General features: G+C 45.8%; 4 protein-coding genes across 4 annotated transcripts; 2 read left to right on the top strand and 2 right to left on the bottom strand.

Annotated features, from left to right (window-relative positions):
- Positions 1 to 5: 5 nt before the first annotated feature.
- On the top strand, positions 6 to 3,200 carry CCR75_005347 (uncharacterized protein; the record flags this gene model as incomplete). The annotated part of the gene is made up of 1 exon (XM_067963428.1): positions 6 to 3,200. One exon carries the CDS (start codon positions 6 to 8, stop codon positions 3,198 to 3,200), a length of 3,195 nt encoding a protein of 1,064 aa, XP_067816583.1.
- On the bottom strand, positions 1,912 to 5,673 carry CCR75_005346 (uncharacterized protein). Its single transcript, XM_067963427.1, has 2 exons — positions 5,370 to 5,673; positions 1,912 to 5,303 (listed from the first exon to the last, which is right to left on the bottom strand). Exons 1-2 carry the CDS (start codon positions 5,568 to 5,570, stop codon positions 4,512 to 4,514), a joined length of 993 nt encoding a protein of 330 aa, XP_067816584.1. The 5' UTR covers positions 5,571 to 5,673; the 3' UTR covers positions 1,912 to 4,511.
- Positions 5,674 to 5,937: 264 nt separating this feature from the next.
- CCR75_005345 (uncharacterized protein) lies at positions 5,938 to 7,034 on the top strand (the record flags this gene model as incomplete). Its single annotated transcript, XM_067963426.1, has 2 exons — positions 5,938 to 6,994; positions 7,024 to 7,034. 2 exons carry the CDS (start codon positions 5,938 to 5,940, stop codon positions 7,032 to 7,034), a joined length of 1,068 nt encoding a protein of 355 aa, XP_067817037.1.
- CCR75_005344 (uncharacterized protein) lies at positions 5,969 to 8,819 on the bottom strand (the record flags this gene model as incomplete). Its single annotated transcript, XM_067963425.1, has 2 exons — positions 5,969 to 8,143; positions 8,273 to 8,819. 2 exons carry the CDS (start codon positions 8,817 to 8,819, stop codon positions 7,779 to 7,781), a joined length of 912 nt encoding a protein of 303 aa, XP_067816587.1. The 3' UTR covers positions 5,969 to 7,778.
- Positions 8,820 to 27,236: the final 18,417 nt, after the last annotated feature.

Genomic DNA, 27,236 nt, shown 5'->3' on the forward strand with positions numbered 1-27,236 from the left:
TCAAAATGGGTCAGAGTCGACAGAACGGACAGATGTCGGTGCCTGACATGTCAACGAAGCGCCAGCAGACCACAACCGCATTAAACGCGATGCGAATATTAGAAAGGCGTTATGGTGTTCAAGACAGCGAATACTTCCAACACGGTGAATTTCAATCGATGGACTACAAGCGATTTATCGCAAGCACTGCTCGTGTCGGTGAGCAAAATGATGAATTTTATCTATCATTGTCACAACCGGATGCGGACAATAAGGTGGCATTTGCGAAGAATGATGGTATATTTGTGTCAAAGTTAGGTCAAGATCATACTTTGAAAGTGACATTATCGAAAAAGAGAAAGAATCGTCGATGGTCTACCACTGCGCTTACTTTAATCTTTGGATGTATAGCTATCCCCGTCGCTGAAGGAATTGCAGTCTTTCAAGTCTTTCCGATGTCCTCGGCTGCGTCTTCAATTAATATTGCCTTTTTTAAAGTAAATGAGTTGCTAAGTGTGCTGCTTAAAGAGATACTGAAAGAATCAACACCTATTTCAAAGCAGGTAATTAAAGTGATACATACGACGTATATAGCGCTACTGCAGAATGAGCAATTAATAGCTGCTGCTCGTGCAATAAACATGACAGTTAGTGTAAAGCTACGATCAAGGCTCCACATAATCGCATGTATACAAGGCATCTCGCAACAATTGCTTTCAGCTATTTTGGCTCGTGTCGACGCTTTAAACGTGTTGATGAAACAAATACAGCCGCATATTCAAAGTATTTATAAATCGATACTGAGTGGAGGAAGTAAGCTATTCGATCAAGTGCGCGTTTCGGAAATGGGAACTGGTGTGTTTTTTAAAGAGACTTTGATGCAGACTGAGATGTGGACGCAGTCGATGATAGAGCTCTTATCCGAATGGGCTCCGCTAAAGTTTACTGGAAGTCATGCACCACCAAGCGACGAAATTTTCACAGCTCTAGAGACAAATCGCGCAGCAATTATTAATTTAGGCAAAGAATTAATTGTTCACGCGTCTCAAGCTTTGCAGGATGTCAAACGCTTTGAGAAGCGACGAGTTGCGATCGCGGTTGAAACCAATGCAATTCTCGCGGAAACTCGAGATTTCGCACTCGGAAGCGTAACCAGATTTAAGAATGCTGCTCTTAAAGCAATTGAGTATCGCTTCAATCAGCTAGAAGATCAATATGGCGAAAGTATAGAGCGTGCGCTTCATCAATATCAGCAAATGATACGGCAAATTGAAGAGGAAGGCGTAGCGACGGTAGAGTATCAATTTGGAATGGTTAGCACCACCCATCTTCATCCATTAGTAGCGCCGAATCGTGCTTTAACACAGCACGAAATGGGTCTGGATGTAAAGCCAGCGGAAAATGTCCCCTATACCGATGACAAAGATGGGCTACGGGACGAGCGCATTGCTGATCAATGCCGAGAGGCCAAAGACGATAGCAATCCGAAATCAGTTTTTGAACTTGAAGATTTAGAAGTCCAAGTTGATAAACCTCAACAGCTGCCCTTTTTCGACGAGAACGTGATACAAGAAGACTATAAAAGCGTAAGAAAAGGCATCATGGCCACCGGTCCTTCAGAGGATTACTTGCCGACTGTTGCGCCACTGGCAAGTGAGCACATTATCGAAGTGCGAGCTCAGCTTTCTACGGATATGGCCCAGCTGCCCGACGAGCTTCCAGCGAGAATTCAGACAAGTGTGTTAGAGGTTGGCGAAATAGTTGGCCGCACTAGCAAGTACAAAGGCCAAGACCCTACGGAGTCTGCAGAGGTGAATATTGTGTCTTTTGAGCTGGAGCTCGCAAGCAAGGAATTGATGGCTGGCAAGGAAGACAATGATCATGTGACGAAAGTTTTGGCCGATTCTGTCTCTATTGTGGCGGACTTAAAACGCACCCAAACAGGGGCAAACGTGTTGATGAAGATGGACAACATTTCCGACATAATCAATATTAAAAGCGACGGGAAGAAGCTCGACCAGGAACCTTTTGTTGCGACACATGTTGACACTGCATCGGCTGGATTAGAATCGAATAACGATATGGAAAGTAGGCAAATCGAGGCTGATGAAGCAATTACAAAACACGTTTCGATCGATGAAATGACCTTTTTCGCTTATCATCCTGGAATCCAGGCGCCAGCAGAAAATTCAAATGTGAAGGCAAAAATCGAGCAGACTGTTACTGACGCCTCTCTGGAAGTTGAAATTAATGTTTTGTCGAGAAATGGTCATGAAATTGGATCATCTCGTAAGCGCAGTAATTATGCTGGAGCAGTAAAAGAAGACATATCGTTTCGAGACGCAAGTATGATCGATAATGTTCAGCCAGGAGACGCATTGATTTTTAGCGATTTAAATACTTTAGCAACGGAGAAAAGGATAAAAGTCAACGAAATTCTTGAGCTTGAAAATATTGAAAAAGCCTTGCTTCATGAGGACACCGATCGCACCTGGGTCGAAAGAGAACTGCGCAAAATAGCGGAGGTCGAAATGATTTGGATGAAAAGTAGTGAGACATCTGACGACATTCAAACGGCTCAGCAGAATGCATTGGTGGAACAATGTAGCACCACATCTAACTCTGCAGCTGCGGCTGATGCAATCAAGAGTGAGAATATTCTTATACATGCGTTTCCTCGATCAGATTTGACGCAGATTAGTTTGCTCTCCCTCGTGTTCCTGGGATTGGTAGCTGTGGTGATGTATTATTTGTTTCGTCACCGCAAACTTCGACGGGTTGCTCGACAACAGAATCGACCAAAGCGGTGGCAGCGACGAGTTGACATTAATGAGTCTGAGGAGGTGGTTCTTTTATCTAGTGACAGCTCAGATGAAGAAAATAACTCGAACGCAGATACTTCGATGGAAACTGAAGCAGAAAATTCGAAGTCTACACAAAGCGTCGAATTGAATAGAAAGATGGCCATTGAAATGCTACAACATAACGAGGATGAAATGGATGGGGCTTACGAGTACGAAGAGTCTCCCAAGATGGTGGCTGTATCTGATAATGTTTCTATTGGCAACAATGTACCGTCGAAGACGTATATGGCGGACAATACTGCCACGCCAAGTTCGGACGCATTAAGTGATACAACAATTGGATCACTTGTGTTTACTCCGGCTTCGTCCGACGTTGCTCAGCGCACACGTCTACGCCGCCGCCCAATTCTCATGTAGGTAGATAACCTCGCGGAAAGATAAGCAATAGTATATGGATGACGAAGGCAGTAACTATGCATGCCTGTCAACAAACCCATAGCGCTTCTTTCACACAACTCACGTCAAGCAATACTTTTTTCTTTAATACATTATGATTTTGAACCAAACAAGCCTGGTGGATGCAGGCTAGGTGTTGATCAATCGCGATAGCCACTACATTGTAGCCGCTGCAGTGGGCCAGAGTCCACTTGCCGCTTGACTACCAGTTTGTAGCCGGGACGAATCTCACCGCGATATCCTTTCGGAAAGTATACGCGGTTGTATTCGCGTATCTCGTCGTAAGTCATGCCATAGCGCTTAGCCAGGTCCTCTGGGGTGTCACCAGGCTCCACTACGTGAATTTGCTTAGTCAATGTAACCTCAGCGACGTTGCAACGACTGGACACTTGGTGTGCTGCCAAGGGATCTGGCACAATGATACGCTCGCCTGGCACGAGCTCTGCTCGTTTTCCTACGGGGTATCGACCACGATTGATCTGTAGAAAGTGCGAGTACGGAATATTGTACGTCTTGCAGATAGACTCAAAACTGTCTGCGAAGGAAACTAAATGCGTCTTGTACCGAGCAAAAGCTGCTGAAGTGCCCGCGTACGTGGCCTCCTCGTCGCTCACGGTGTTGAGCCCTGAGGCCTTAGCGTCCGCACCGCAGGATGACGCAGGGTCATCTTTCTGCATCGCGCCCGTGTTTATGAGCCGCACATGTAGTAGCTGTCCAGGACACAGCAAGCTGCGTTCGCCCGTGGGAAAGTAGCGGCGATTATCCTGACGTAATATCTCCTCAGACGTATTGTAGAGCGCTGCGATGCCATTCATTGTCTCACCCGCGCGCACAAGGTGCATCTGACCCCATCCGTTATCAATGTACTCGGGAGGAGGTGGCAAGGATACAGCGTGCGCTTCCTCGACAACGAGTAGCTGGCCCGGATAGAGCTTTACTTGTTGTACTTTGCGGCCTAACAATGGATTAAGCGACAGCAGCGCCGACTCCGTTGTCTGCGTCTCTTGCGCAATACTTGTAAGGGTGTCACCCTCACGCACGTGGTAGCGGAAAGGCGACGGCGTGGGAGGCGGCGGCGCCAAATTGTTGCGTGAGCTGCTTGAGCTCGTTTTCAAGGTCAAAGCGCCATACATGGGCGGACAATTTGGAAGAGACAAGAATCATCCATACCGACCCAATGTCACGAATTGATTGCACAAGATACGTTTTAAACTTAAAATGACATAAAGAAAAAGTGCGCAATCTTTGCAATCTTGAAAAGGTTTCGAGTAATTATGTAGAGCAGCAAGGGTCTACACTGCCGCGCAGCTCGTCAGCGTCAGTATTCTTAAAAATGATAAATCCGAGGCCGACGCCAACAATGACCGCCACAAACATGAGCGTCTCGTAAGTCATGATGATCAGCATGATCCAGTAACCCAAACATAGGTGCAACATGTACATAACGGCGAGCAGCAACTTGCACCAGACCGGCAGTCGGCGCATAATGCTTAATTGGGCGTCCGGCACGCGACCAGTTTTCTGCGTAAATGAATTCTGGTTGATATTATGGCTATGCCTTCCGCTAGCAACCAGTGGTGTCGAAACCGACACGTAGTCTGTCTGGCTAGAGACAATGCCATAGTCTCTGTGCAGCCGCGCCTGCAGATAATCGCGCAGCTCCCCGAAGCCTTCAAGCGAAATGGCCAGTAACACGACGCCCAAAAAGGCAAAGGCATATTTGACGGCGGATGATGTCACCCAGGGCTGAAATAATATCATCAGACACGAGGCGTCACCGCCAATGGCAAGCTGAAAGCCGTTGAACATGACGGAGCCCGTACCGGTGCAGAAATCATTCGACGAGGCCTGTGCCGCCACGAAACTAAGAGGATTATCAAACACGATCTGCGCATGCTCTTCCGAACATGTATAAATCTTCTGTGCACCTTTCGAGATCCATGGAACTGCGTGCGTAAGCTGGTCGTATCCCTTGCCGCACACGGGGCATCTGAGGGATTTTGCGTCTTTGTAGATCTCGTCTGTAGAAATGTCAGCCTTCTTTGGTGCACCTAAATTTGCCGCCTATACAGAATAAATACGAACGTATTAAACCGCTGCGTACACAAGGGGAGAAAGCTGAAAACGCACCGGGTTATTCTGCAGCGAGTCAATGTGGCCAGCCATCTCGCACGCATAGACATACTGATCGCCGAGGATTGTGGCATTAATGTCAGCCTTTACGTCCATGTTGCACAACGGGCACGTTGTCTTCAACAGATTTTGATCCGCAGCTGCATGCAGAACAATGACCATTATCAGCGACACCAATAGCTGGAGGGCTCTTCCCATGACGAGAGTCACAGTTAAAATGAGCGTTCATTATAGGGTGTATTTCATAAATAGGTGCAAAGTGTGAGAGGATCAAGTATTTTAAAATCTAGAGACGCCTACAGCCAATATTATTAAGGAAATCGAGTTGCAACTTTGCATCAACCATCTCCATATGGCCGAGCTCGGTATAGATAAAATCCGCTAAAATGCTGCGTCTAGTCGCAAGAAAATATTGTTGAACAAACACTTTTCATAAGTCACTAAACAAAAACTATTGAATGCGTAAAAGTCCTCCTGTTCGTATGTAGAAGAACCCAGCCTTTTTTCTGCAATACCCGAATTCCCAAGCCGGACCGGACCCACTCTTCATTCGCTTGTCTTCGGGATGTGTCGTTTATTCACCGCTGCCAGCGCATTTCTCGGTGCATCAGCGTCTGCACACATTCTTCACCATGAGGTGCACCAACCACACGGTCTGCGCGAACTGCAAGTGAATCTTGACTTGGCTTCCACGAGCGCAAGCACCACAGACTACACATGCCCCGTGTGTGGCATGTCGACGCTGGACAGTGGCTACGACAACACTAATTACGTGAGCATGATAAATGGTCAGAGGATTTACTCTTGTGGCATGTCCCCGCGCTCCTTTGACTCGTACAATTTCGAGGTAACTGACACCGCCTACTTGGCTGCGAACATGGCCGAGTTTATCGTCAACCAGACGGATGCCGACGCCTATGCGCAGTGTACGAATAACTGCGCCGAGTGCTTTGATGGTATTAATGACCCCGTTACCGGAGGTGCAGTGTCTACGGAAAACTATGTATACGTATGTTTGAAGAACGGCCAGAAGATCTACTTTGCATCGCAAAGTAACAAGAACTCGTACCTTTCGAGCGTTAACACCGAGCCGCGCCACTTGGTGGATAGCGTCATTTGCAATGGTGCTATGTGCTCTGATGCTACCAATATAACAACCTTGAGCCCCGCCGCACAGAGTTTCGTGGCAGACTATTCCACTGCGATTGCGGCTATCGGCACAATTTCCGATACGGGGACGTCCTCAATAAGCTCCGATTTTTGCTCGGGCCAGGGATCTGTCATGTTCAATGGTTTCCAGACATCAATTCATGGTTCATGTGTAATGCTGCTTTTTCAGCCATGGGTGCTTAATAGTGGTGTCAAGTATGCGTTCGGATTCATTGGATGCTTCCTCATTGCCCTGTTAAATGAGTCGCTGGTAAAAGGACGGGAGATTGTGCGCAGGCACTTGCTGGCGTCACGCAAACTCCGCCTTAACGACAACTTTCACAAGATGCAGTGCAAGGCGCTGCTAGCAGTTCTGTACATGATTCAGATGACCATCGCGTACTTTGCCATGCTCGTCGTTATGATTTACGAGACGGGACTTTTTGTGGCTTTAATTGCTGGGTTTGGTGTCGGTTTTCTTCTTTATAAGAATTTGGATCAGGACATAACTAAGGATCGTGGGGCCTGGCGCTTTACGAACCCATCGACCGTGAAGATACAGGTGAAGGGCATGTCGTGTATGAAAAACTGCGGCATAACTGTCGAGAATGCCCTGAAAAACATTTCTGGCGTGACTGATGCTATTGTAGAGTTCGACGAGCGGGCCGCCTACGTCGCGGGTTCGGCGCAATATAGTGATTTGGTGGCGGCCATCGAGGCCGTTGGTTTTACTGCTGAAGTAAGCGATTCAGTCGGACGTAACCCCTCTCCTCGCGCGTAAGAATTTATAAAAGCAAGCTGTACTTTAAATGCAGTGAACTTTCTCACTTTATTGTCATTGGTTTATATCGTCTTCACGTTGATATTTTAGTGAATGCCGCAAGGACGTATAAGTCATGCATACGTTGTGTGATCAATAAGAAAAGGCAAGGTAACCACGTATTACAGTGCTCACTGCCATATGCTCAAACTAGATGCCAGGGCATTCTTTTCTTCTCCCGAAGGCCATCAAATCTAGGCAATCGAAAAACAAAAAATATGTACTTTAAAATATCAACAATCTTAGTTACTGGGTCTATAACCAAAATTGTCGATGCTGTGTATAATTGACCGTTTCTTATCGATAGGCTTCGACTGTGGGCGAGATGACAAAGCTGCAGAGCAGCTATAAAACACCATATGATGCAGCATTATATTGAAGCAGTTGTTTGCAAGTGCATATGCAGTAATTGTTGACACTAATTTCAAAAGTTATTATCACTGCTTCGTAAACGGCACAAGAAAAGTCTCTAGAAGCTGCCGCACTTTCTTGGCACCTAAACCAGGGCAAAGCGCAAGCTCTTCCATCGATGCATTCATAAGCCCCTTCACTGTTCCAAATGTTGACAGAAGTGTTATTACATCCGTCTTGTTTACAGATCGAATAGACGTAAGAACATCGTTAGCTTTTGGCAAAAATTCTGCCTCAACCTTCTCCTTGATAATTGTCGCCGACTTATTCTCGTAGGCCTTAATCGTCTCCAAGTATCGAGCAGCTTCCAGCCAGCTCCAAGCAAGTACTAGTGTAAATTCGCTGAAAAGTGCAACACGATTGATCTCCCGCAATGCCACCTCATTATCGTCTACATCCACGAAGCACAGAACAATTTTACTTTTATAACGCGTCGGATCGTCTTTTCTCACGCTTTGCACGCGTTCTTCCAGATACGAATTATGCAGCAAGTGATAACGTACGCTAAGGAAAAGAATACAGCAGAAATGCTCGCTTATGACGTAGTCCGGTATCAATCCATCCCGAAATTCGAGGCCCACATTGCGCACAGCCTTAAGCATCGGATTTCCCCTCTGCCTTCTGTTTACGTAAACGGTAGCGGATGCATCTCGCACTGAATTCGTATTTTCCAGCAATGGTGGTGCCACATATGATGAAGTTTTTCTCAGCTGGGCAAAGGCTTCACTAAACTTTAGCGAGGTCTGTGCAGATCCGTCTTCACGCGGCAGGTAACGTGGTGCAGCATCATTATCAATACCATCACTACCGGGGGGTTTCAATTGCGTTCGTGAGTCTAATAAGCTTGGGACGCTGATAATATTTAATGAGTCCGGATTGGATCGCAACGGCAGAGTTTCACGGACGACAGCGCCTACTTTGTCGTCACCTACGTTACTTGCGGATGCTTCGCTGCTATCCATCTCAATATGCCGCGGTGGTGATTGGCTTAAAAGGAAAACAAAGTTTTCTGGATTGACACTATTTTCCAAATGTAAGACAGTTGCTTCAATTAAAATTTTCGTCATAATTCGTTGTCGCCACTTAACTATCAATTTAATCACTCATATTAATCTGGTTGTCATACTTACTTTTAGTACATGCAAATCAGACTTAAATTATAAGATTTCTTAATTTATTGTGCTGCATGATTCCGCCACATTTTTGGTAGCACATTTTACTCTCCACGATTTCTGTGAGTCGAACGGACCGAATTCTCTGCGTTCATTGTCACCATTTCAAAAATCCATTCGAGTGGAAGCTTTCGAGCCCTGACAAAAGTCGTCTGTGGGCGACACGGACCTACACGCCGAATTGTAGCTTTTCGGTCAGCATTTCTGATGCAATATGTAACGGGGTGTTTCGTTACATAAAATTAACACTTAAAAGGGTATTAATTAATATATTATCTAAAAGGTAGACAATACTTGGATAATATTAATTTACATAGTAATATTTGGAAAGCTTATCCGTTGGTAGATTTAGACCATTATATCTACTTGCTACGCGGTCCAGTCAGCGCTGGACGCGCGCAAAAGAGAGACAAATAAGACTTTTATTATTTTTTTTGTATTAGTATATAATTAAGTTAGTATCAAATAGATATAACAGAAGAACTTAATTATATTAATACAGTTTTTAAATTACCCTCTTTTATAGCAAGTTTTTAAAGAGAGTCTTCCTCTGCACGAACTAGTGTACGTGAAGTGACGTGAGGCACCACTCGCACTCAAGCAGTGCGAAGTGGACTTGTACTGAAGCAATACAAGTCAGTAGTGCCCCGTTACACCTGGTAGCACTTTGTAGTCCGTCCAAGGACCACAGTTCCATCATCATACATGCCATGTTAGATGATGATGGAAATGCGCATCACGTTTCGCGTGATAGCTATTCCTTTCTTAGTGATATAGAAAGGAGTGCGGTAGAACGAATGAGTTCGACCGTAGGAAATGATGTTTTTTTTGGCCATGCTGTCCGGTTTGGACAGCGATGCCCTCCATTCAGCCATCGCCAACTTGATGCAACATGAACTTGACGAGGCGAAGGAGAAGGTAGCCTTGCTAAATCAGCAAGGCCCTCAACAGGCAGAACTGATGAGGTTGCATCAGGTACAGACCCCTGTACCTGGGATGACGCACACGCGTCGTCCCGAAACCTTAAAGATTGAAATCTATAAGTATAGGGGAGTCGACGAAGACTCCCGCTTAAGATCTCAAACAGACGTTTAAACCGCCTAGGGCTGAGTTCAGAGCTCGATCAGAGCTTCTGAAACTCAAGCAAGGCAAGCGTGATGTTCACGCTTATGCCCAGCACATACGACTCTTAGCGAGTTGTATCACAAACAATTCAGTTCATGAACACATCTCAATCACAGTTTTCGTGCATTTTACGGATGGTCCCGAAAAGACCCACATGTTCCGCTTAGAACTGGATACGCTTGAAGAAGCAATATCCGTTGCAGAACAGGAGGACTTCAGCTTGAGACAGGCTCAAGCTAGTATATAATCGTATTATCTTTCAAGACGACACGAGCTTGGAGGTCCAGAACCTATGGACCTCTCTTACGTCGAAAGCGAGATACCTCACTTTTCGAACAATAAGCATTCGCAAAAACGCAATCGCTGTCAAAAGTTAGGACACCACGCTCATGAGTGTAGTGCTTCACGCCCAGTACTGAGAGGTACTGAACGTAATTATGGACCGAATGCCAAAAATGGCAACGATCGCGGGTCCGACGTTGTTGCGAAATCGCAACCAGGAGGCGGACCGCCAAAAAAACGGTTGGGGTCAGTAGGGGCGCAACGCCTTATTGATCTAGCAACCTCAAGAGAATTTGCAAATCTCTTGATTAAAGTTGCTCCAGACATACAATCATTATGCGTCTCTGCACCTGGCGATGAGGTACTCATCACCTTGAACTTAAAGTGACAAATAATTTGTCACTTAGAGCACTAGTGGACTTTGGGCCGTCAAATAACTTTATTCGTCGCCAGTCGCTAGAGGCTCGTAGGCTCAAATATGATGAGCGCGACATCCCTCCAACGAGGATGACGGTGCGTCTAGCGACAGGCGCATCGATAACAGTAATGAAACGCGTAGTGAAATTCACTACAAGTTGAGAGATTTACAGTGCGATGATGATTTCATCGTACTGGATTTCAATGACAAATTTGATGTCATCCTAGGTTTACCTTGGCTCAAAAATTATGAGCCAAGAATTAGCTGGCAGCATCGATCCGTAAAGATGCCTGCCACTTGTTCATCAGATGGCCATATCATCAACGTTATGGAGCGTCCACGAGCGTGAGGATGTACTACGAGTGAGTGGGATGGCCCCACTTGTGGTAAGGTCGTTAGTACGACTGCACAAGATCAAAGTGTGGTTACTAATCACACTATGGAATCAGCAGCCGGCGGCTGTGCGATTGCGCAGGCAGCGCCGAAGGTCCACCACTCGAATAAGTCGAGTGGATTGAAACATGAATGTACGCCTAGCGGGCGATATTCAAGAAATATACCGGTTGTTCAAAAGGGACAACACGATAATCGTTGGTCGAGTAGAGAGTCGACCGTAGAGGACCCTACTGTGATAGTGCAATCACAGTCGGAAGACGTTGAGGAAATAAATTCCCACGTACTTGTGGAGAAATCTCCTCAAATAGTTAATGCGGAAATGACTAGACTTCAGCATCCCGAAGATTGATTCCTCGGCAGCCTGTGGATAAATTCCAGGAAGAAACCGAGACATTAAATATATTGGTTAATGACAGATCAAGAGTAGGCGCTTATACTCTTGATCTGTATGCGCCTCCGAAGTCAATTTCGGCGATAACTCAATTACTAACCCTACAACCCAAGCAGTTCTTGAGAGATCTGCATAGTGGTAGAATCAAGCAGATATGTGGGCTCGTTACAGAGAACGAATACGTAACCGATATTTGGTCAGCGGCAATTTTGCAGAGAATGAACGGGTTCTCAGCAGCTCATCGATGGACGAAAGTGTCCTCGATGAGAAGACTCGGATTGAGTACTACTCAATCCTGGGATTCACTTAAGACAAATCCTTTATAAGGAATGTATTCCCTGAAAAAGTTCCATACGAGTTGCCTAAAGATAAAGGCACTCGATATGAGATCGAGCTCAAACCGGGCTCGAAGTGCTGTGTCATTGAGCAGTGGTCACTGCCTCGTGAACAAGTTTTTGTGATCGATAAATTCTTCATCGATCGATTAAAAGCGGGCCATGAAAAGGGCCCACATAGCTCTCCGACCTTCTGTGTGCGAAAGGCCACAAGAGGGTGGCGGATGCACGCCTTCAATAAACTGAATGCTGGAACGGTACCGGCTCAAATGCTGATACCTAGAAAATAAGTAATAATAGATAGCATGTCTACCATCTCTTTGTCTATGGATCTAATGGATGGATTTTATCAGATCCTTATGCGTGAACGGGACATCCCGTAAGAAGCAGTGACCACTCTAGTAAAAGCAGGGACTTTCGTCCCCACAGTATTATCAGTTATAATTAAAGGTTTAAAAATGTAGCTACTAATTCCAACCGAGGTCTAAACGATCGCCATGATGGGACGCATTTAGCAGCAACCGCTAAAAATAAAGTCTGCAGTCGCCGCCTAATTTGTCCCCCAGTGAGATGCTCTGGGAATAGCTAGTAATGCCACAGGGGCTTAGTAACGCCCCTGCAAAATTCAACAGATGCGTAACAAATCTGTTGGAACCGGAGCGAGATTTCGCACCGAGTTATTTTGGCGATGTATTCGTCATAGCCGGGGCCATGGACGGAAACGGAGGTGGTAGTTCTCAAAAGTCACATACGTCAGATTCTTACACTTATGCAAAAGCATAGGTTGTGCGCAAATCTCAAAAGTGCATATTCGCTGCAAGCGAAATACCACTTCTTGGGTGCATCGTCGGAAAACACGGCTTGCGCCCTGATTTCGTAAAAATCAAGGCAATTACCGACTGGCCAGTTCCAGTCGATGTCAAGTGACTTAGAAAGTTTCTTGGGCTAGCGGCGTACTTGCACAAGTACTTGACAAAAAATAGGAGCTGTTCGATGCGATAAAAAAGTCTTAAGTGCTCGTCAACACGCTCACCCAATTATGCCGAGATGAGAGTTCATCTCTCGCGTCTCTTCAAAAAAGACGAAAAATGGTTATGGAACGCTATTTGTCAGCGTTCCTTTGAAGATATCAAGCAAAGCTTGATGCAATCGCCTATCTTGGCGATTGCAGATCAAGACAGACCATTCCATGTGGTGACGCCAGGGACTTTGCAATCGGCTGTGCGTTAATGCAATACGATACAGACGGCACAGAGCGCGTCATCTCTTACCAATCGCGTCAGCTACAACCAGCTAAACGCAATTACCCAGAGCATGACAAGGAAATCCTTGCCGTGAAATAGGCACTGGCTAAATTTAGGGTGTATCTCCTCGGAGATAGACCGTTCATCGTATATACGGACCATGCGTCATTACGCACGGCCGTAAATAGCCCCACCTCCCGAAAGAATGACGAGGCGGCTATCCTTCTTCGCGGAGTATCATTTCTAGGTGGAATATAAACCAGGGCGACTTCATGTCGTCCCTGATATGTTATCACGCCGACCCGATTCCGAGCCGGTTGCGCATACCAACAGTGAAAATAATCCCACCGTTGCAACACTCAATTCAAGTGTTCCGTCATCCACCTTGTTTGATGACATAAAGAAAGCCTACACATAAGATAAAGAACTTCTGCGTTTGATGGATCATTCGATGAATACATCCAATAAACCTTTTTAAAGATTTACTGGCTTTATATCGATCGTCAGCCGGTCGATACACAACACGCAACGGCTTACTGTACTACACAGTCGTTGCCGGCGAAACTCCACGTGTCGTCGTTCCAAGTCATATTGATTTGCGATTGCGCATCATGTAGGAGTGTCGCGATGCACCAACAGGTGGGCATCGTGGACGTGAGAAAACGTATCTCACAGTTAAGTCGCGACTTTTACTAGCCCCGCCATTGTCTGTTCGTGCGCAAGTACATTCGTGCTTGCGAGGTATGTCAATGGGTGAAGCCTAGCCCTTCATCCCGTGCACCTCTTTAACCTCTACCACTTCCGGTAGAATGTTGGCAGTCCGTATCTATGGAATACGCCTTCGGATATCCCGAAGACGATCACAATAACAACGGAATCCTTGTTTTTGTAGACAAATTCAGCAAGATGGTACATTTGTTGCAGCAACGAAGTTGCTTACGGCTCCGGGCTATGCCCGTGTCTTTATCTACTCGGGATTCAAACTCAACGGTTTACCCTGCGAACTGGTTTCCGATAGAGATCAACGGTTCACGGCGGAGTTTTGGCAATCCGTGTTCTGATCTCTCGGATTACGATTGACTATGTCAACTTCTGATCATCCAGAGACAGATGGGTCAGGCGAAACGCGTAAATCGCGTCCTTGAAGAGATATTTCGAGGTTACGTCCAATCGTAGCCGAATTGAAGCGAGTTTTTTTCGATGGTCGAATTCGCCATCAATAATTCGGTGGATGGGTCTACAACGCATACACCGTTCTTTGTGAATGGCTTACGCCATCCTCGCATACCCACCCAATCAGAGGGAATTTCTAGTTTAAGGGGGTGCGGGGTGGACTCGCACGAGCAAAGCCATTTCTAACCTATGCTCATTACGCGTCGAAGGTACCATCGACGCGAATGATGTCGATGTCGATACAATCGACATCGAAGATGAGAAAGATCTCATGGCAGTGCGCTCAAAGCGCACCGAAAAGACAAAACAAATGAGTCAGCAGAGGAATTGCTGCTGGCTCGAGAATCAGTAGTCCGTTTCGTACAGGATTTCATTGCTAACGCAGTGGATTGTCAGAAACGGAACGCTCACGAGCATGGAAGAGCAAATGTTCTTTGATTCAAAATTAATGACCTATTACTACTCTCTACGGTTAGCTTACCTAAGCGCGTAGTAACTAATGTGGGTACCAGTAAACTTCTACCCAAGTTCCTGGGGTCTTTTCGTGTACTGCATCGCAGAGGCAATGCGTACACAATAGAATTGCCACGTAGGATGCGTTCGCATCCTATGTTTTGCGTTGGTCGGCTCCGCCCGTACCATCAGCTCGCGGTTTCTTCCGAAGAGTGATCTGACCACCTTTTTCAAGAATCCTATAAGATTCTTGTGATCACGAACTAGACTTTTATGTTGAATCTGGAGATTCTCATGCCGGGTCCGAAGATCCTCGAAACCGCGATGAGCGGAAGACAGCTCATCACGGAGCGTGATACTTCCGTTCGTACTCCAACATGGAGTACGCACTCTTCGATCGGTCTTCCAACCGTTCGATATAGTGAGCCTGCACCGTCTGCTCCAACGAGCGACGCTTACCGCGCTCGTGGTCAAATCCTTCCTCCAACTCATGGTGAAAGTGATCAAGTTTGTCGATTTTCGACTCTAGATCCGACAAATGGGTCGGATCTAATTTTTCCTCCTTCGCCACAACCATTGGTGGATTCTCACGGTGGTCAACGTTTCCTTGTGGAATGTTTTCAAAATTACCGTGATGTGAAGGGGTAGCGAACGAGTTATCTTGTTTGCTGGCGCGGTTACCCACCTGTCTCGTTCCCAGCTGGTTGTTGACGTTGAGGGCCTCGTCCGTCAGTACGACGAGACCCATCCGATGGATCAGAAGGTCCATCGGAAAACACGAGCTCCTGGCGCATGTGAATCGATTAGAAAAAGGTCAATCGCATCGCGCATCTCGATAGAGATGCGAGCCCTTCCCCAGGGCGAAGAAAGGGAGTACACATCCGCTTTCAATCATTTCGTGTTGTCAGCATAACATGGACAGGGATCACCCGACGTGAGGCATGGAAGTCCTGCCTCTCGTGACAACCGGTGCAATTTAAACCTTGCTCTGGTTGGAATTCGTTTCTCAAACTTAACGCGAATCGCGTTAAGTCTTTGAAGCCGGGCTTAGCGCCCAATATCTTTGACATTGCGGTTATACGCACTCCAGGCTTGCATCAGCGAGATTTTATCTCCCTTGTTTGCCACTATACCATCGATGCTTAAGAAAAGCAATGAGATGAAAATCTTCCTCAGCGCGGAATTTCTTCGCGCTGGGATCAAGGCTATGTAGCTTTGTCGCAATAAATAAGGGATATTTATATTTTGAGGAGTTCTCTCTCTAGACAAGCTACTAATTAGCCGTTCGAGCAAAAACCAAGGCTTCTTCTCAGGGGCAAGATGAGACATTTAATTGTTTTCGCTCCCCTGAGTGGTACCCACTGAAACTGGGGGACCAAAAGAACTTTTATTACGATGGCTTACGCCATCGTCATCACCACGCACAGAATATGTCTGGGTGACGGCACGGGGGTCGGTGCTGGCGATGAGGAATTATCTTATTGTCGCAACCAAATATGCTATAGCGAATGCTACCAGCACGTCTATCCGATTAAGCTTCCTCATTCGAAGGTTTATAGTCAGCCGCTTGACAATGATCAGGCGACTGTTCTTTTCTCCCCGAGTCGGCCATTTCGTCCGACTTACATTCGTAGTCGACCTCCCATGAGGGGTCGCACCCACTGGTGACTCACCACGTGCACCCGCAACATCTAGTGTTGCGGGAGAAGATGATACTTCGGCAGTCGAAACGCCGGCTGCAAGAGGCAATAATGCGTCGCCCGCGGCTGCATGTACCGCAGCCAAAGGCGCCGCACTATTCGCATACCGCATGGACTCGTTAACCATGTGATAGAATTGAAAATGATGGTTTGACCAATCAACATCGTTTTTAATTAAGCGGTGTTATAGTGACTACTCTATCCAATGACAGTCAGAGTGATTGTCGTTACGGGGTGTATCGCTACATAAAATTAACACTTTAAGGTTGTAAATTATTATATTATCTTAAAGGTAGATAATATTTGGAGAATATTGCTTTACATAGTAATATTCGGAAATCTTATTAATTGGTAGGCTTAGACTATTATATCTACTTGATCTGCGGTCCAGTCAGCGCTAGACGCGCGCAAAGAGAGAGACATATAAGACTTTTATTTCAAGTTTTGTACTAGTATAAAATTAAGTTAGTATTAAATAGATATAACAGAAAAACTTAATTAAATACAGTTATCTTTTTACCCTCTTTAAAGCAAGTTTCTTAAAGAGAGCCTTCCTCTGCACGTACTAGTGTACGTGAAGTGACGTGAGGCACCACTCGCACTGAGGCAGTGTGAAGTGGACTTGTACTGAAGCAAAACAAGTCGGTAGTGCCCCGTTACACAATATGCCGACAAAGATTATTACAGCGATGCCTATAAAAACGAAGCCGCTTCAGCATTTCTTAAGTAGAGGTTCGTATATGCCTTCCTATAAAATAATTTGCAATGTGAAAGGGCAATGTATGTTCCCTGATACAGCATGGCTCTTAACAGGCAAAACTATTGATTTAACAAGGCGCACAACAGTTAGAACTATTGAGACATCATTATTTACATGCTGTTGGTGGGCCGACGCATGTGCGTCGACCCAAAAGCTTGAAGATTGATACCTTCAAATTCAACACAGTTGAAGGTGACTCCTTATCAAGAAGGTTCGTCAAATAAGGCGATGTCATTGAGGTTCGGAGCATCGAAGACGATGCGACAACAGTAAGTTCGGTATACCCAACTTGGCTGGACGTGCAAAATCTTGGGCCTTAGGGCTCAAGCTTCCCGACCCATTTGTATCAAGTCTTCAAGACCCGACTCAGACAAAGGTTTGAGCCACCACATGTCGAATCCAGAGCTCAAGCAGAGCTCCTGGATTTGAAGCAGGGCAAGCGTGGCATTCACGCTTACGCCCAACATATACGATGCCTTGTGAGTGTGAGTTGTGCTGAACTAAACCAATTGATCAACAAACGCATTTTATTGTGTTCATCAGGGGTCTTGCTTTGGTCCCATCAAGAACTACCTGTTCCGCCTTAAATTAGAAGCTAGATCAAGCGATTTGTTGTTTGGAGAGCGAGAAACCTCGTCTCCAAGTGATAAACGATGGCAAAGATCCAATCGCTGCCAGAAGGTAGGACCTATGCTTATGAATGTGGTGCCCACGCTCAATGCCTAGTAACAGTGAGCGAAAAGATCGTATTCCCGCTTAAGATAGCGGAAGATACGATCCAACGCTGTTGCGAAATCACAATGGCGACGTAACTTAAAAACGGTCGGGGTCAGAATGAGTAGAGCGCCCTACCGATCCAGAAAAATCAAAAAAAAAATGGCAGGCCTCTTAACCAGAGTTGCACCTCATTTCAAACCAAAGTGACTGAATATTCGGCAATTCGATCCATAGTTGATTGTGGAGCGTCGAACAATCATTCGACGTCAATCGCTAGAAGATAATAGGCTCAAGCTCAGTGAGCGTGATACAGCTCTAACGAGAATGACAGTGCGTTTTGCAGCACGCGCATCTTAGATAGCAAGGAAACGCAAAGTTGGTATCCAAAACACATTAATCGGTAAATAGTACGATAATGATTTCATCGTGCTGCCTCTAGATCACATGTCATCCTGGGATTATAATGGCTCAAAAAGTACGAGTCATGCATAAGTTGGCAGCATCGATCCGTTAAGATGCATGTCCTTGTTCACCAGATGGCCATCTGATGAATGTCTTCGAGCGTCAAAGAACGTGTAGATGTACTACGAGTTAGTGTGATGGTATTACTTGTATTTCGGTCATTAGTACGACTCAGTGTGAGAACCCATCACACTGGGGAAGTTAGATACTGACGGCTGTGCACAAGCACAGGCATCAGCGACGGTCGACCACTTGCGCGGACAAGGATGTTTGCTTTAAAAACAACATCCAAGAAAATATAAAATCGCTGTCTATAAGGGTCAGTGCGAAAATCTTAGATCGACTGGAGCGTTGATCGGAGAGGATCTCGCTTTGGTTGCACAACCACACCCCGATGCCATTCGGAAGGATACTACCCTTTTATGTTCGAAAATCAAAGTCAGAATACTTGAAGGAATAAGTCCTCCAAAAAAAACTGAGGGAATTAGTCACCAGGATCTTGTACGAAATAGAAATCAAAGAAGGAATTGCGACGTTGAAAGATTTGAAATCAACGGATTAAGTGAAGGCGGGTATACAATTGATCTGATAGCGCTTCCGAAATTAACTTCGGAAATAGTTCAATTGCCAACGCTCGAACCGAAGTGAATTTGCATGATCTGTGTAGTGGGAACGTCAAACAGATCTGCTACTTGTCACAGAAATGAGTACGTGGCCAATATTCGGTCGGCGATAGTATTCTCTAAAACAAACTGGTTTTCAGCAGCTCACACATGGATGAAATTGTCCTTGATGGGAAGACTCGGCTCAATCTTGAAAGACCCTCAAGACAATCCTTTGGACAATGAACAATCAACTTTTAGAGGATCATTAAATCGGTACCATGCGAGTTGCTTGAGGATAGAGGCTCCCGACATGAGATCAATCTTTGTATCTGTTTCGATATTATGTGTCATGAAAAAGTGATCACTGTATTGTGACTAAGTACAAGCGGTCGATAAGCTCTTTGCCGATCGCTTAGCAGCGAGCCAAGTGAGGGAGTCAACTTCCCACATAGATCTTCTATGTACACAAGAAACAAAAAGCAGCCTGGATGGTGGCGGATTCTGCATGCATTCAACAAAATTAAATGCTGCAACGGTACCAGCTGTAATGGGGCACACTTCGTTATCAAACCGTTGATGTGGTACAATTGTCATTATTGGTTGAAATCCCCTTGTACTGTTTAAAATAGGTATAATCATAAATTGTCATTTATAAAGGGTAATACGAGTGGCATCCACCAGATAGAGATCTGGTGGCCGCAATCTGTTTAAATGTATTAGAGGAAGATTATTAGTTTTAACATTAAATGGTTCAGTTCCCCTTTAATCTTAAAGCTTCAAGTGTCAAGCCTTCATAATGTATATCTCCTCGGGCATTAGTTGCCACTTGATTCCACGAACCACTGAGTCTCTTAAACTAGGATTTACTTAGCTCTACGAGCTTGTAAGACTTACTGCATTGAAACGTTTGATTCTATAGATATAAATGAGTCTTTGAGTCTAAAAACTCCTTCTGACTTAAAAAGCGAGGATTCCTTGCTACACCAGCTCAATCACCGATATCGAAGCACGCCGCAAAGCCGAGAAACTAACAAAGTCCCTTAACATTGACAGGCACAGGCCAGTCGATGATCGCCTTAAACGTTTTCATTATCAGGGCATAAATTGTGTTCCCCGACGATGCACCCTAGAAGTGGATTTCGCTTGCATCAAATATACACTTCTTGAGATATGCAGACAACTTTTGCTTGCGCAATAGTGCAAGAACGTTTCGGACGGGGGTACGATGTACTTCAACGTCCGACTTCCCATTCATGGCTCTGCTAAACGAATACATCATCAAATAAGCTCGGTGCGAAATCCCTTACCGATTTCAACAGATTTGTTACACATATATTGAATGTTGCAGGGGGCCTTACTAAGCCCCCGTGGATTACTAGTTACTCCCGAACCATACAGCTTGGGATGCTTACTGCTGTGAACGCACCATTAAGCATCCCAAGCGTTATGATTTTTTATAAAATTTCCATCCATCAGATCAATGGATGAAAAAGTGCACAATGTAAGGTACGGTTAAATATATATTTTTTTCAATATAGACCGTTCATTGTTTATTCGGGCCATGCGTCTTTACACACGGACATTAATCAGTCCACACGTCTTGCAAAGAATTACGAGAACTTCTCGTTGAATATAAGCTATAACGACATTATGTCGTCGCTACTGTGCTTAAGCGACGGCCTGATTTAACATGGCTCCGTCGATCAACAGCAAAGGATAAACCCACTGTTGCAACGCTAATTTCAAGCATTCCGTTGTCAGCACTATTTGGCGACATTAGAAAATCCTATTAAGAAGACAAGACTCCAAAAGGTTTAATTAACCACCTCATTAATCTATCTCAACAATCCCTAAATGGATTGTCGACACTGTATCGGTCTTCATCAGATCGATAAACAACACCCAATGGGTTGTGTTTTAATAGCCATTTTCGGCGACAGACCTCGTGTCATCGTTCCCACCATGATTTGCGTTTATGCATAACGTATGAGTGTCATGCTGCATCAAAAAGCGGGCAGCGTGGACGTGAGAAGATTTGTCTCACAATGAGTCGTGATTTCTTCTGTACTCGCCAGTATGAATTCGTAATCAAGTACATTCGTAATCGCGAAGTTTGTTAACGGGAGAAGCCTAGACCTTCATCATGTGCTTCATCACACCCTCTGCCTGTTCCGGCACACTGCTACCAGCCTATATTATATGAGCTACTTCTTCACAGTTTTCGAAGACGCTCACCAATAATGGTATTCTTGTGTTTGTGGATACGCTTTAGCAAGATGGTCCATCTTCTCGTGTCTTTATCGACACGATATTTCGACTCTATGAACTAATACGAGAATTGGTTGCGGTTCAAGATTTACGGCTCTCGGCGAGTTTGGCAAACGATGTCCCGTTCGCTTGGAACACGATTGAAAGTGCCAACATCTAACCGTCCTGAAACAGACAGTCAGACAGGATGTGTACATCGTGTCCTTGAAGAGATAGTTTAGAATGAGTTAACTCGTTAATGAGTTGGAGTGGGTTCTTGCCAATGGCAGAACTTGCCATCAACAATTCGGTGCATGCATCAACAAAGCACATACCCTTCTTGGCAAATGGCTTACGCCATCCACGCATACCCACCTTTTTAGAGTGTAACTGTAGTTTAAGAAGGGAAGGGACTCGCTCGAGCGAAATCGTTCTGGCTCTTACTCACACACATCGACTCATTAGCCAATGTGGAAAATACCGATTTTGATTAAATCAAATCGAAGAAAGCAAACTCAGCAATAGCAAAGAGGCTAGTGCTAACTTTGATAATAACGATGCTGGTATTTTCAGCATCGAAAATAGATATATCAGTGAGAGCAATGACATTCACTTTGAAGAGGAGAATGGTGCGCACCGGGCACACTGAAAAAAAAACCGAGTTGGAAGGTAAATTCTTGCTGGCTCGAGAAGTAGTGGTCCGCTTCGTGCAAGACTCCATCGCTGATGCGGCGGATCGCAGAGACGAAAAAATATAAATAGGAAATGAAAGGATGAACACATGTTCTTCCATTTAGGATGAGCGACCTAGTCCTACTGTCTACGGTAAATCTACCATAAGCATGTACCGGCGAATGTGAACAGCAATAAATTGCTACCCAATTACATCCGACGAGGCTTTTTCCGGGTAGAAAAAGAGCGCCTTGCACGACCGCAAAGAAATTACAAGAGATTTCTTCCGCCCACCTCAGAGAAAGGCAGCCCTCCAACGCGGATTCTTTACGAGTTCGCCTCCCTAGGGACATGAACTGTGACCTTAGCGCAGCAGGGGCATGAGTTTTCTCACGAGGGGAAGGTTACTCTGCCTCTGCTGACAGACGGTGCAACTTATAACGTGCACTAATTTAAATTTATATTCAATCCGTCCACATACCCTAGCTATTTCGTCTAACCAAGCCACACGGCCTACGCTTTGTACATTGTTTATGAAAGTGTCCCAAGCTTGAAACAAGGCTTTCAAATCCTAGGCATGCTTTCCACAGTACCATCGATGTCGAAAAAATGCATCGAAAAAGAATTCGCGTTTGTCTTCAAGGTATGTAAAGCATTGATGAGTCGAACAACAGAATTTTACATCATTGGCAGGACATTTCAAACCAACGAATTAAGTTGCCAGCTGAAGCATCTTTTGGGAAGTAACACGCAACGTATTGTAGTCCCTCTCCTCTTAACTAATGTAAGCATTTGAGCTAACATTCCTTACAAAGTGATTTTTACAATCAAATCGTTCCTGGTGACACATGTAAGCATTACTTGCATCACTAATTATAATAGCCATCTCAAAATGACCTGGGTCGGGCAAATTAAAGATCGTGGCAAAAAAATGCATACGCTGTTACGCCAGAACCCACTATTTGGCAATATAGCCCCCGAGTGATCCGGAGGGCTTTGCAGATGTTTTTAATCGGACATTTTACCGGACTTATAAAATTCGCTTTCAATCGGAGTTGGAAACGAGTTGTCTCATGCCTGCAACTCCGATTAAAAGCGTGTACGCCTGTTTGTCTGCTGTTGTTGTCGCATCAGCAGCTGCAGGACTGGGTGCAGCTGCTGATGATACTTTAGCTGGTTTAGAGACAAACTGATGTAAAAATATATAAATATCAATAATTGACGATTTTTTTAATATTGATTAATTATAAATCTGTCGGGTGCCAAATTTAGATATAGGGTTGTAAAGCATGCGATGGATTGTTGCATATGTGTTCGCGAAGCAAAAGATATATCTTCGCGGAGATTAACAAAATTACTCTGTCGTTTACAATTAGTCGCTAAGTGACCGATGGTCAAGGGATGAAGCAACGGGTGTCTGGTTACTTAATATTAATTCCTATAAAGTAACGGGCTAAAGTTGCCCTAATGTTACACAGTCCCCGTTAAGTACACTTGGTGTACCAAAAAGGATGGTCGGTTACTAAATTAAAGTAATTATAACCATCACTCTGGTGTTGTTCACATTTATGACCAACCCTTGTGTATGTGATTCATATAGGTGCATTCACATTAGGAGGGATGACGCTTAGCGTCATCCGTTACGCGAGGTATCTAGAAAGATACGCTCGCAATAAATATCAAGTGTGTTATCTATAGAGATGACATACGGATTGGTAAAAATAGGTATTTATATTTAATGCAGTTAAATATAAATCAGTCTGAAAACTACTTTCTACTTCGTAAATGCGCACGAGGAGCCGGATTACCGCTCCCGTGACGACACCTAACCAGAGTACTTAGTGCGTTTGGTGAGGTCGCTAACGCGCCCACCAAAACTATCTCACTGCTCGCAAGAGAAGCTGGTTAAACCGCTTCCTCGCTGTGCTAGGGTGTGTGTCTAATTAGAGCGTGGCTGCATTACGACTTGCCCGCCTAGACTTGGTAGCACTTGAAATCCCGTCCACGACCCGCATCTCTGCGTGTGTAAGTAATGATGAGCCTCAACATTGATTGGGCTCACTTTCTCCATCTCTCAGAACATCATCGGGAGGTGGCAGGGCACATGGCGCAGAGATTTGGTAAACAAGCTCTGGTCAGGCTCCTGGGTAATCCTCCTGAGCAACATGTTGCTCAGTTGGAGCAGTTTGAGGCATTCGTGCTCAGACAGCGGAGAACCGCGTCCGAGGCACAGCGCCATGCTGCGGCAGAGTCCGTCACTCAGACTCAGGATGAGCTGAGGCATGAGCAGGCTCGGAGCGAGGCTCTCAACAGAACTGTTGAGATGCTCTCTGCCCGGCCGCATCAGCCGAAGCCCATTCAGACGGACCCGCCCAAGTTCGATGGAACTGCGGCGCACACGATTGTCCACTGGCTTTTAGCCGTGGAGCAATGCGGTGTCGCACAGCTCATCGAGGACGACAGCCGGATGGTCTCGTATGCCGTGTCGCATCTGCGCGGTGAGGCCTCAGAGTGGGCTTACTCGGCGCTTATGGCGGACAGAAAGGCGTTCCCTACATGGGCGATCTACCTGCCGCAGAACAACGAAGTGTTGCTTCAGCCGCATCTTTGCAGCCGACAGGCGAAGCGATCTCTGCAAGAGTATGTGCAGGAGATGCGCTCGCCGTCGGCGTCCATTACCGTAGATCCGATTCCGGAGCACATTAAGGTGTCTACGTTTATGAACGGACTACGGCATGGCCCATCGCGACAGGCCTTTTTTAAAAAAAGGTGTCGTTGACGATGGAAGAGGCAATATAAATTGCCTTGGTTATGGAAGCAATACTACAACAGTGCCTCTACGACAGCTTATATAAGCCGTAGGCCGAGAGGTCAGATGGCACTCTCATGGAGTTGGGCAATGAAAACGCTGTCAGTTACAAATGCGGCAAGTGCGGCCAAATGATGGCTCGCTTCTATGCCAGGGTCTCTGCTGGGGCTAAGACGCCCAGCAAGAGGACTCCCTACTAAAAGGGCGATGGCAAGAACCAGTGTGCGAGACGCATGAGTCCTGATCGACCACTGAGGGGTCAAGAAATGCAAGAGCGCAGTAGGAGCGGGATGCTCTACTGACGCGGACTCTGAAGCTATCCCTAAGTATAGAGTTGTGGAACAAATGGGTAGCATAGTCCCTGAGGTCTCGAAATTTCGGACCTCAACCCTGCTGGTCTATAGCGCTACTGTAAGAGGCTATGACCAGGTGATGACCCTCCTAGTGAATTCGGATGCATCACAAAATTTTGTGAAACTCGCGGCTCTAAGAAAGAGACCGGCGATGTTTGAGTCGCTTTGCCAGGATGGCAAGCGAGAAGAGGCGCTCCTTGGTTTAGCGAACAGCGTGCTCGTTAAGTCTGAGGGAGTTCAGGTAGAACTCGCCTTCAGCTTTAGTGACTTCTCTTGTATAGTAAAGTTCACAGTGCTAGATATGGAGAGTCCGTATGACCTCATCCTAGGTATGCCATGGTTTTCAAAACACCAATGATGGATAGACTGGCGTACACGCACAGTGATGAACTCTATGCAGGACATCGGAAAGGATGTGCTCCTGCGAGAGGCCTATGGAACTGATGTCGTGTCGAACACAGTTGAGGGTGCGTTGATGGGATGTCAAACGTCACCAATTCCTACCCAGCTCGTGGAGACTGAGGTAGTGAAAAGGACGATGACAAGTAGTCATGCGTCCGAATGTCCTGCACAGAGCCAAAAGCCTGTAGCAGTAGACGGCGAGCTGACAGGAAGTCAAGCGTCGCATAAACCGGCACAATGCCTAGAGCCTGGTGCTGTTGGAAAAGAGTGCGTTAGCCAGGAGAGCAACGGCACCCGCTTCCAAGTCAAAGGTCATGGTGACTCGAAGAACGATTACCCGACAGATTAGGACGGTTTAAGGCACGTCTAAACGAGTGACCATTGGATCAGTCCCTAATAAAGAGGACGGGCCTTCGAACGAGGTCTTAAAGGCCGTCAAAGACGAATTTGCGGAGGCATCCTCAGTTGAGGTGCTCCGGCAAGTTTTTAAATCTGCCGAGGAGATAGTAAATCTCCCGGAGATGTCGTGGGATCTCGTCCTTGCCGAGTTAAAGGAAGGGAAGATCCACGAAATAGTTTCACCAGTTCCAGAAGAGAACTTGGTGGACTATTGCTCGTCATTCACAATGGACGAGAGCGTCCTAGAAACAGACATAAAGAAACGGTTCGATACTCAAGACTGGAATGCCTTGAGAGACGGTCCATTCTTTGAGAGTCTGTGGAAACATCGCGATGTGTTCCCAGAAGAAGTGCTGAGCCGCCTACCAGCAGATAGGGGCATCGGGTACGAGATAGACCTCGAACCTGGCACCAAGTATTGTGTGACCAGGCAATGGCCGTTGCCGAAAGAACAAGTCGATTATATCGATAAGCTCTTCGACAAGCGAGCCAAGGTGTGACATGTGCGTGAGAGCAAATTGCCTCACTGTAGCCCGACCTTTTGTTTTCGTAAAGCGACAGATAGCGCTTTGTTTATGCTTATAATAAGCTGAACACGGCGACCATACCGGCGCAAACGCCAATCTCGCTGAAAGATACCGCTTGAGGTGCTTACAGCTGTTTTGGCTACATCGGACTCTCTCATGAGTACCTGATACTAGCCATCCTTCAAATCAACGCGGAAAAGATAGTTGACTTACCCATGGAGGTCAACAAGAAATGCTTTGGGAGTGGCTTGTGATGCCCCAAGGGTTGAAAAGTGCATTAGCGACATTCAACCGAGTGGTGGCTCACGTGATGCGTCAGCACGGTGCCTACGCGCCCCATTACTTTGACGATGTATTCGTGAATAGTAGGGCCGAGGACGGACTGAGCGCAATTGAGTCGCACAAGCGTCATTTAGACGCTGTGTTGCAGACTTTGAAGGACACCCAATTGTATGTCAACTTGCAAAAGTGCGTCATAAGCGTCCCTGAGATACCTGTGCTGGCTTGCATCGTAAGGTACACATGCTGTACAAGCAGACCCAGACAAATAAAAATCAGTTAAGGAATGGCCAATCCCACGGCATGTGAAGGTTTTTGCGCCAATTCCTAGGGCTCGCTAAATACTTGCATAAAAATAGCAAGAATTATGCTGAGCAGACTAAACCATTTTCTGACCTCCTTAGAAAGGACGCAGAATGGGTTTGGTTAAAAGAACAAGATGATGCGTTCACATCAGTATAGATATCTCTTGTAGAGGCACCGGTCTTGGCATTGCCAGACGCAGATAAACCCTTGAGTGTCGTCTGCTATGCAAGTAATTTTGCAATCGGCAGCGCGCTCAT

Source organism: Bremia lactucae, linkage group LG4 (assembly GCF_004359215.1).
Source record: "Bremia lactucae strain SF5 linkage group LG4, whole genome shotgun sequence".
Classification (NCBI taxonomy): Eukaryota; Oomycota; class Peronosporomycetes; order Peronosporales; family Peronosporaceae; genus Bremia; species Bremia lactucae.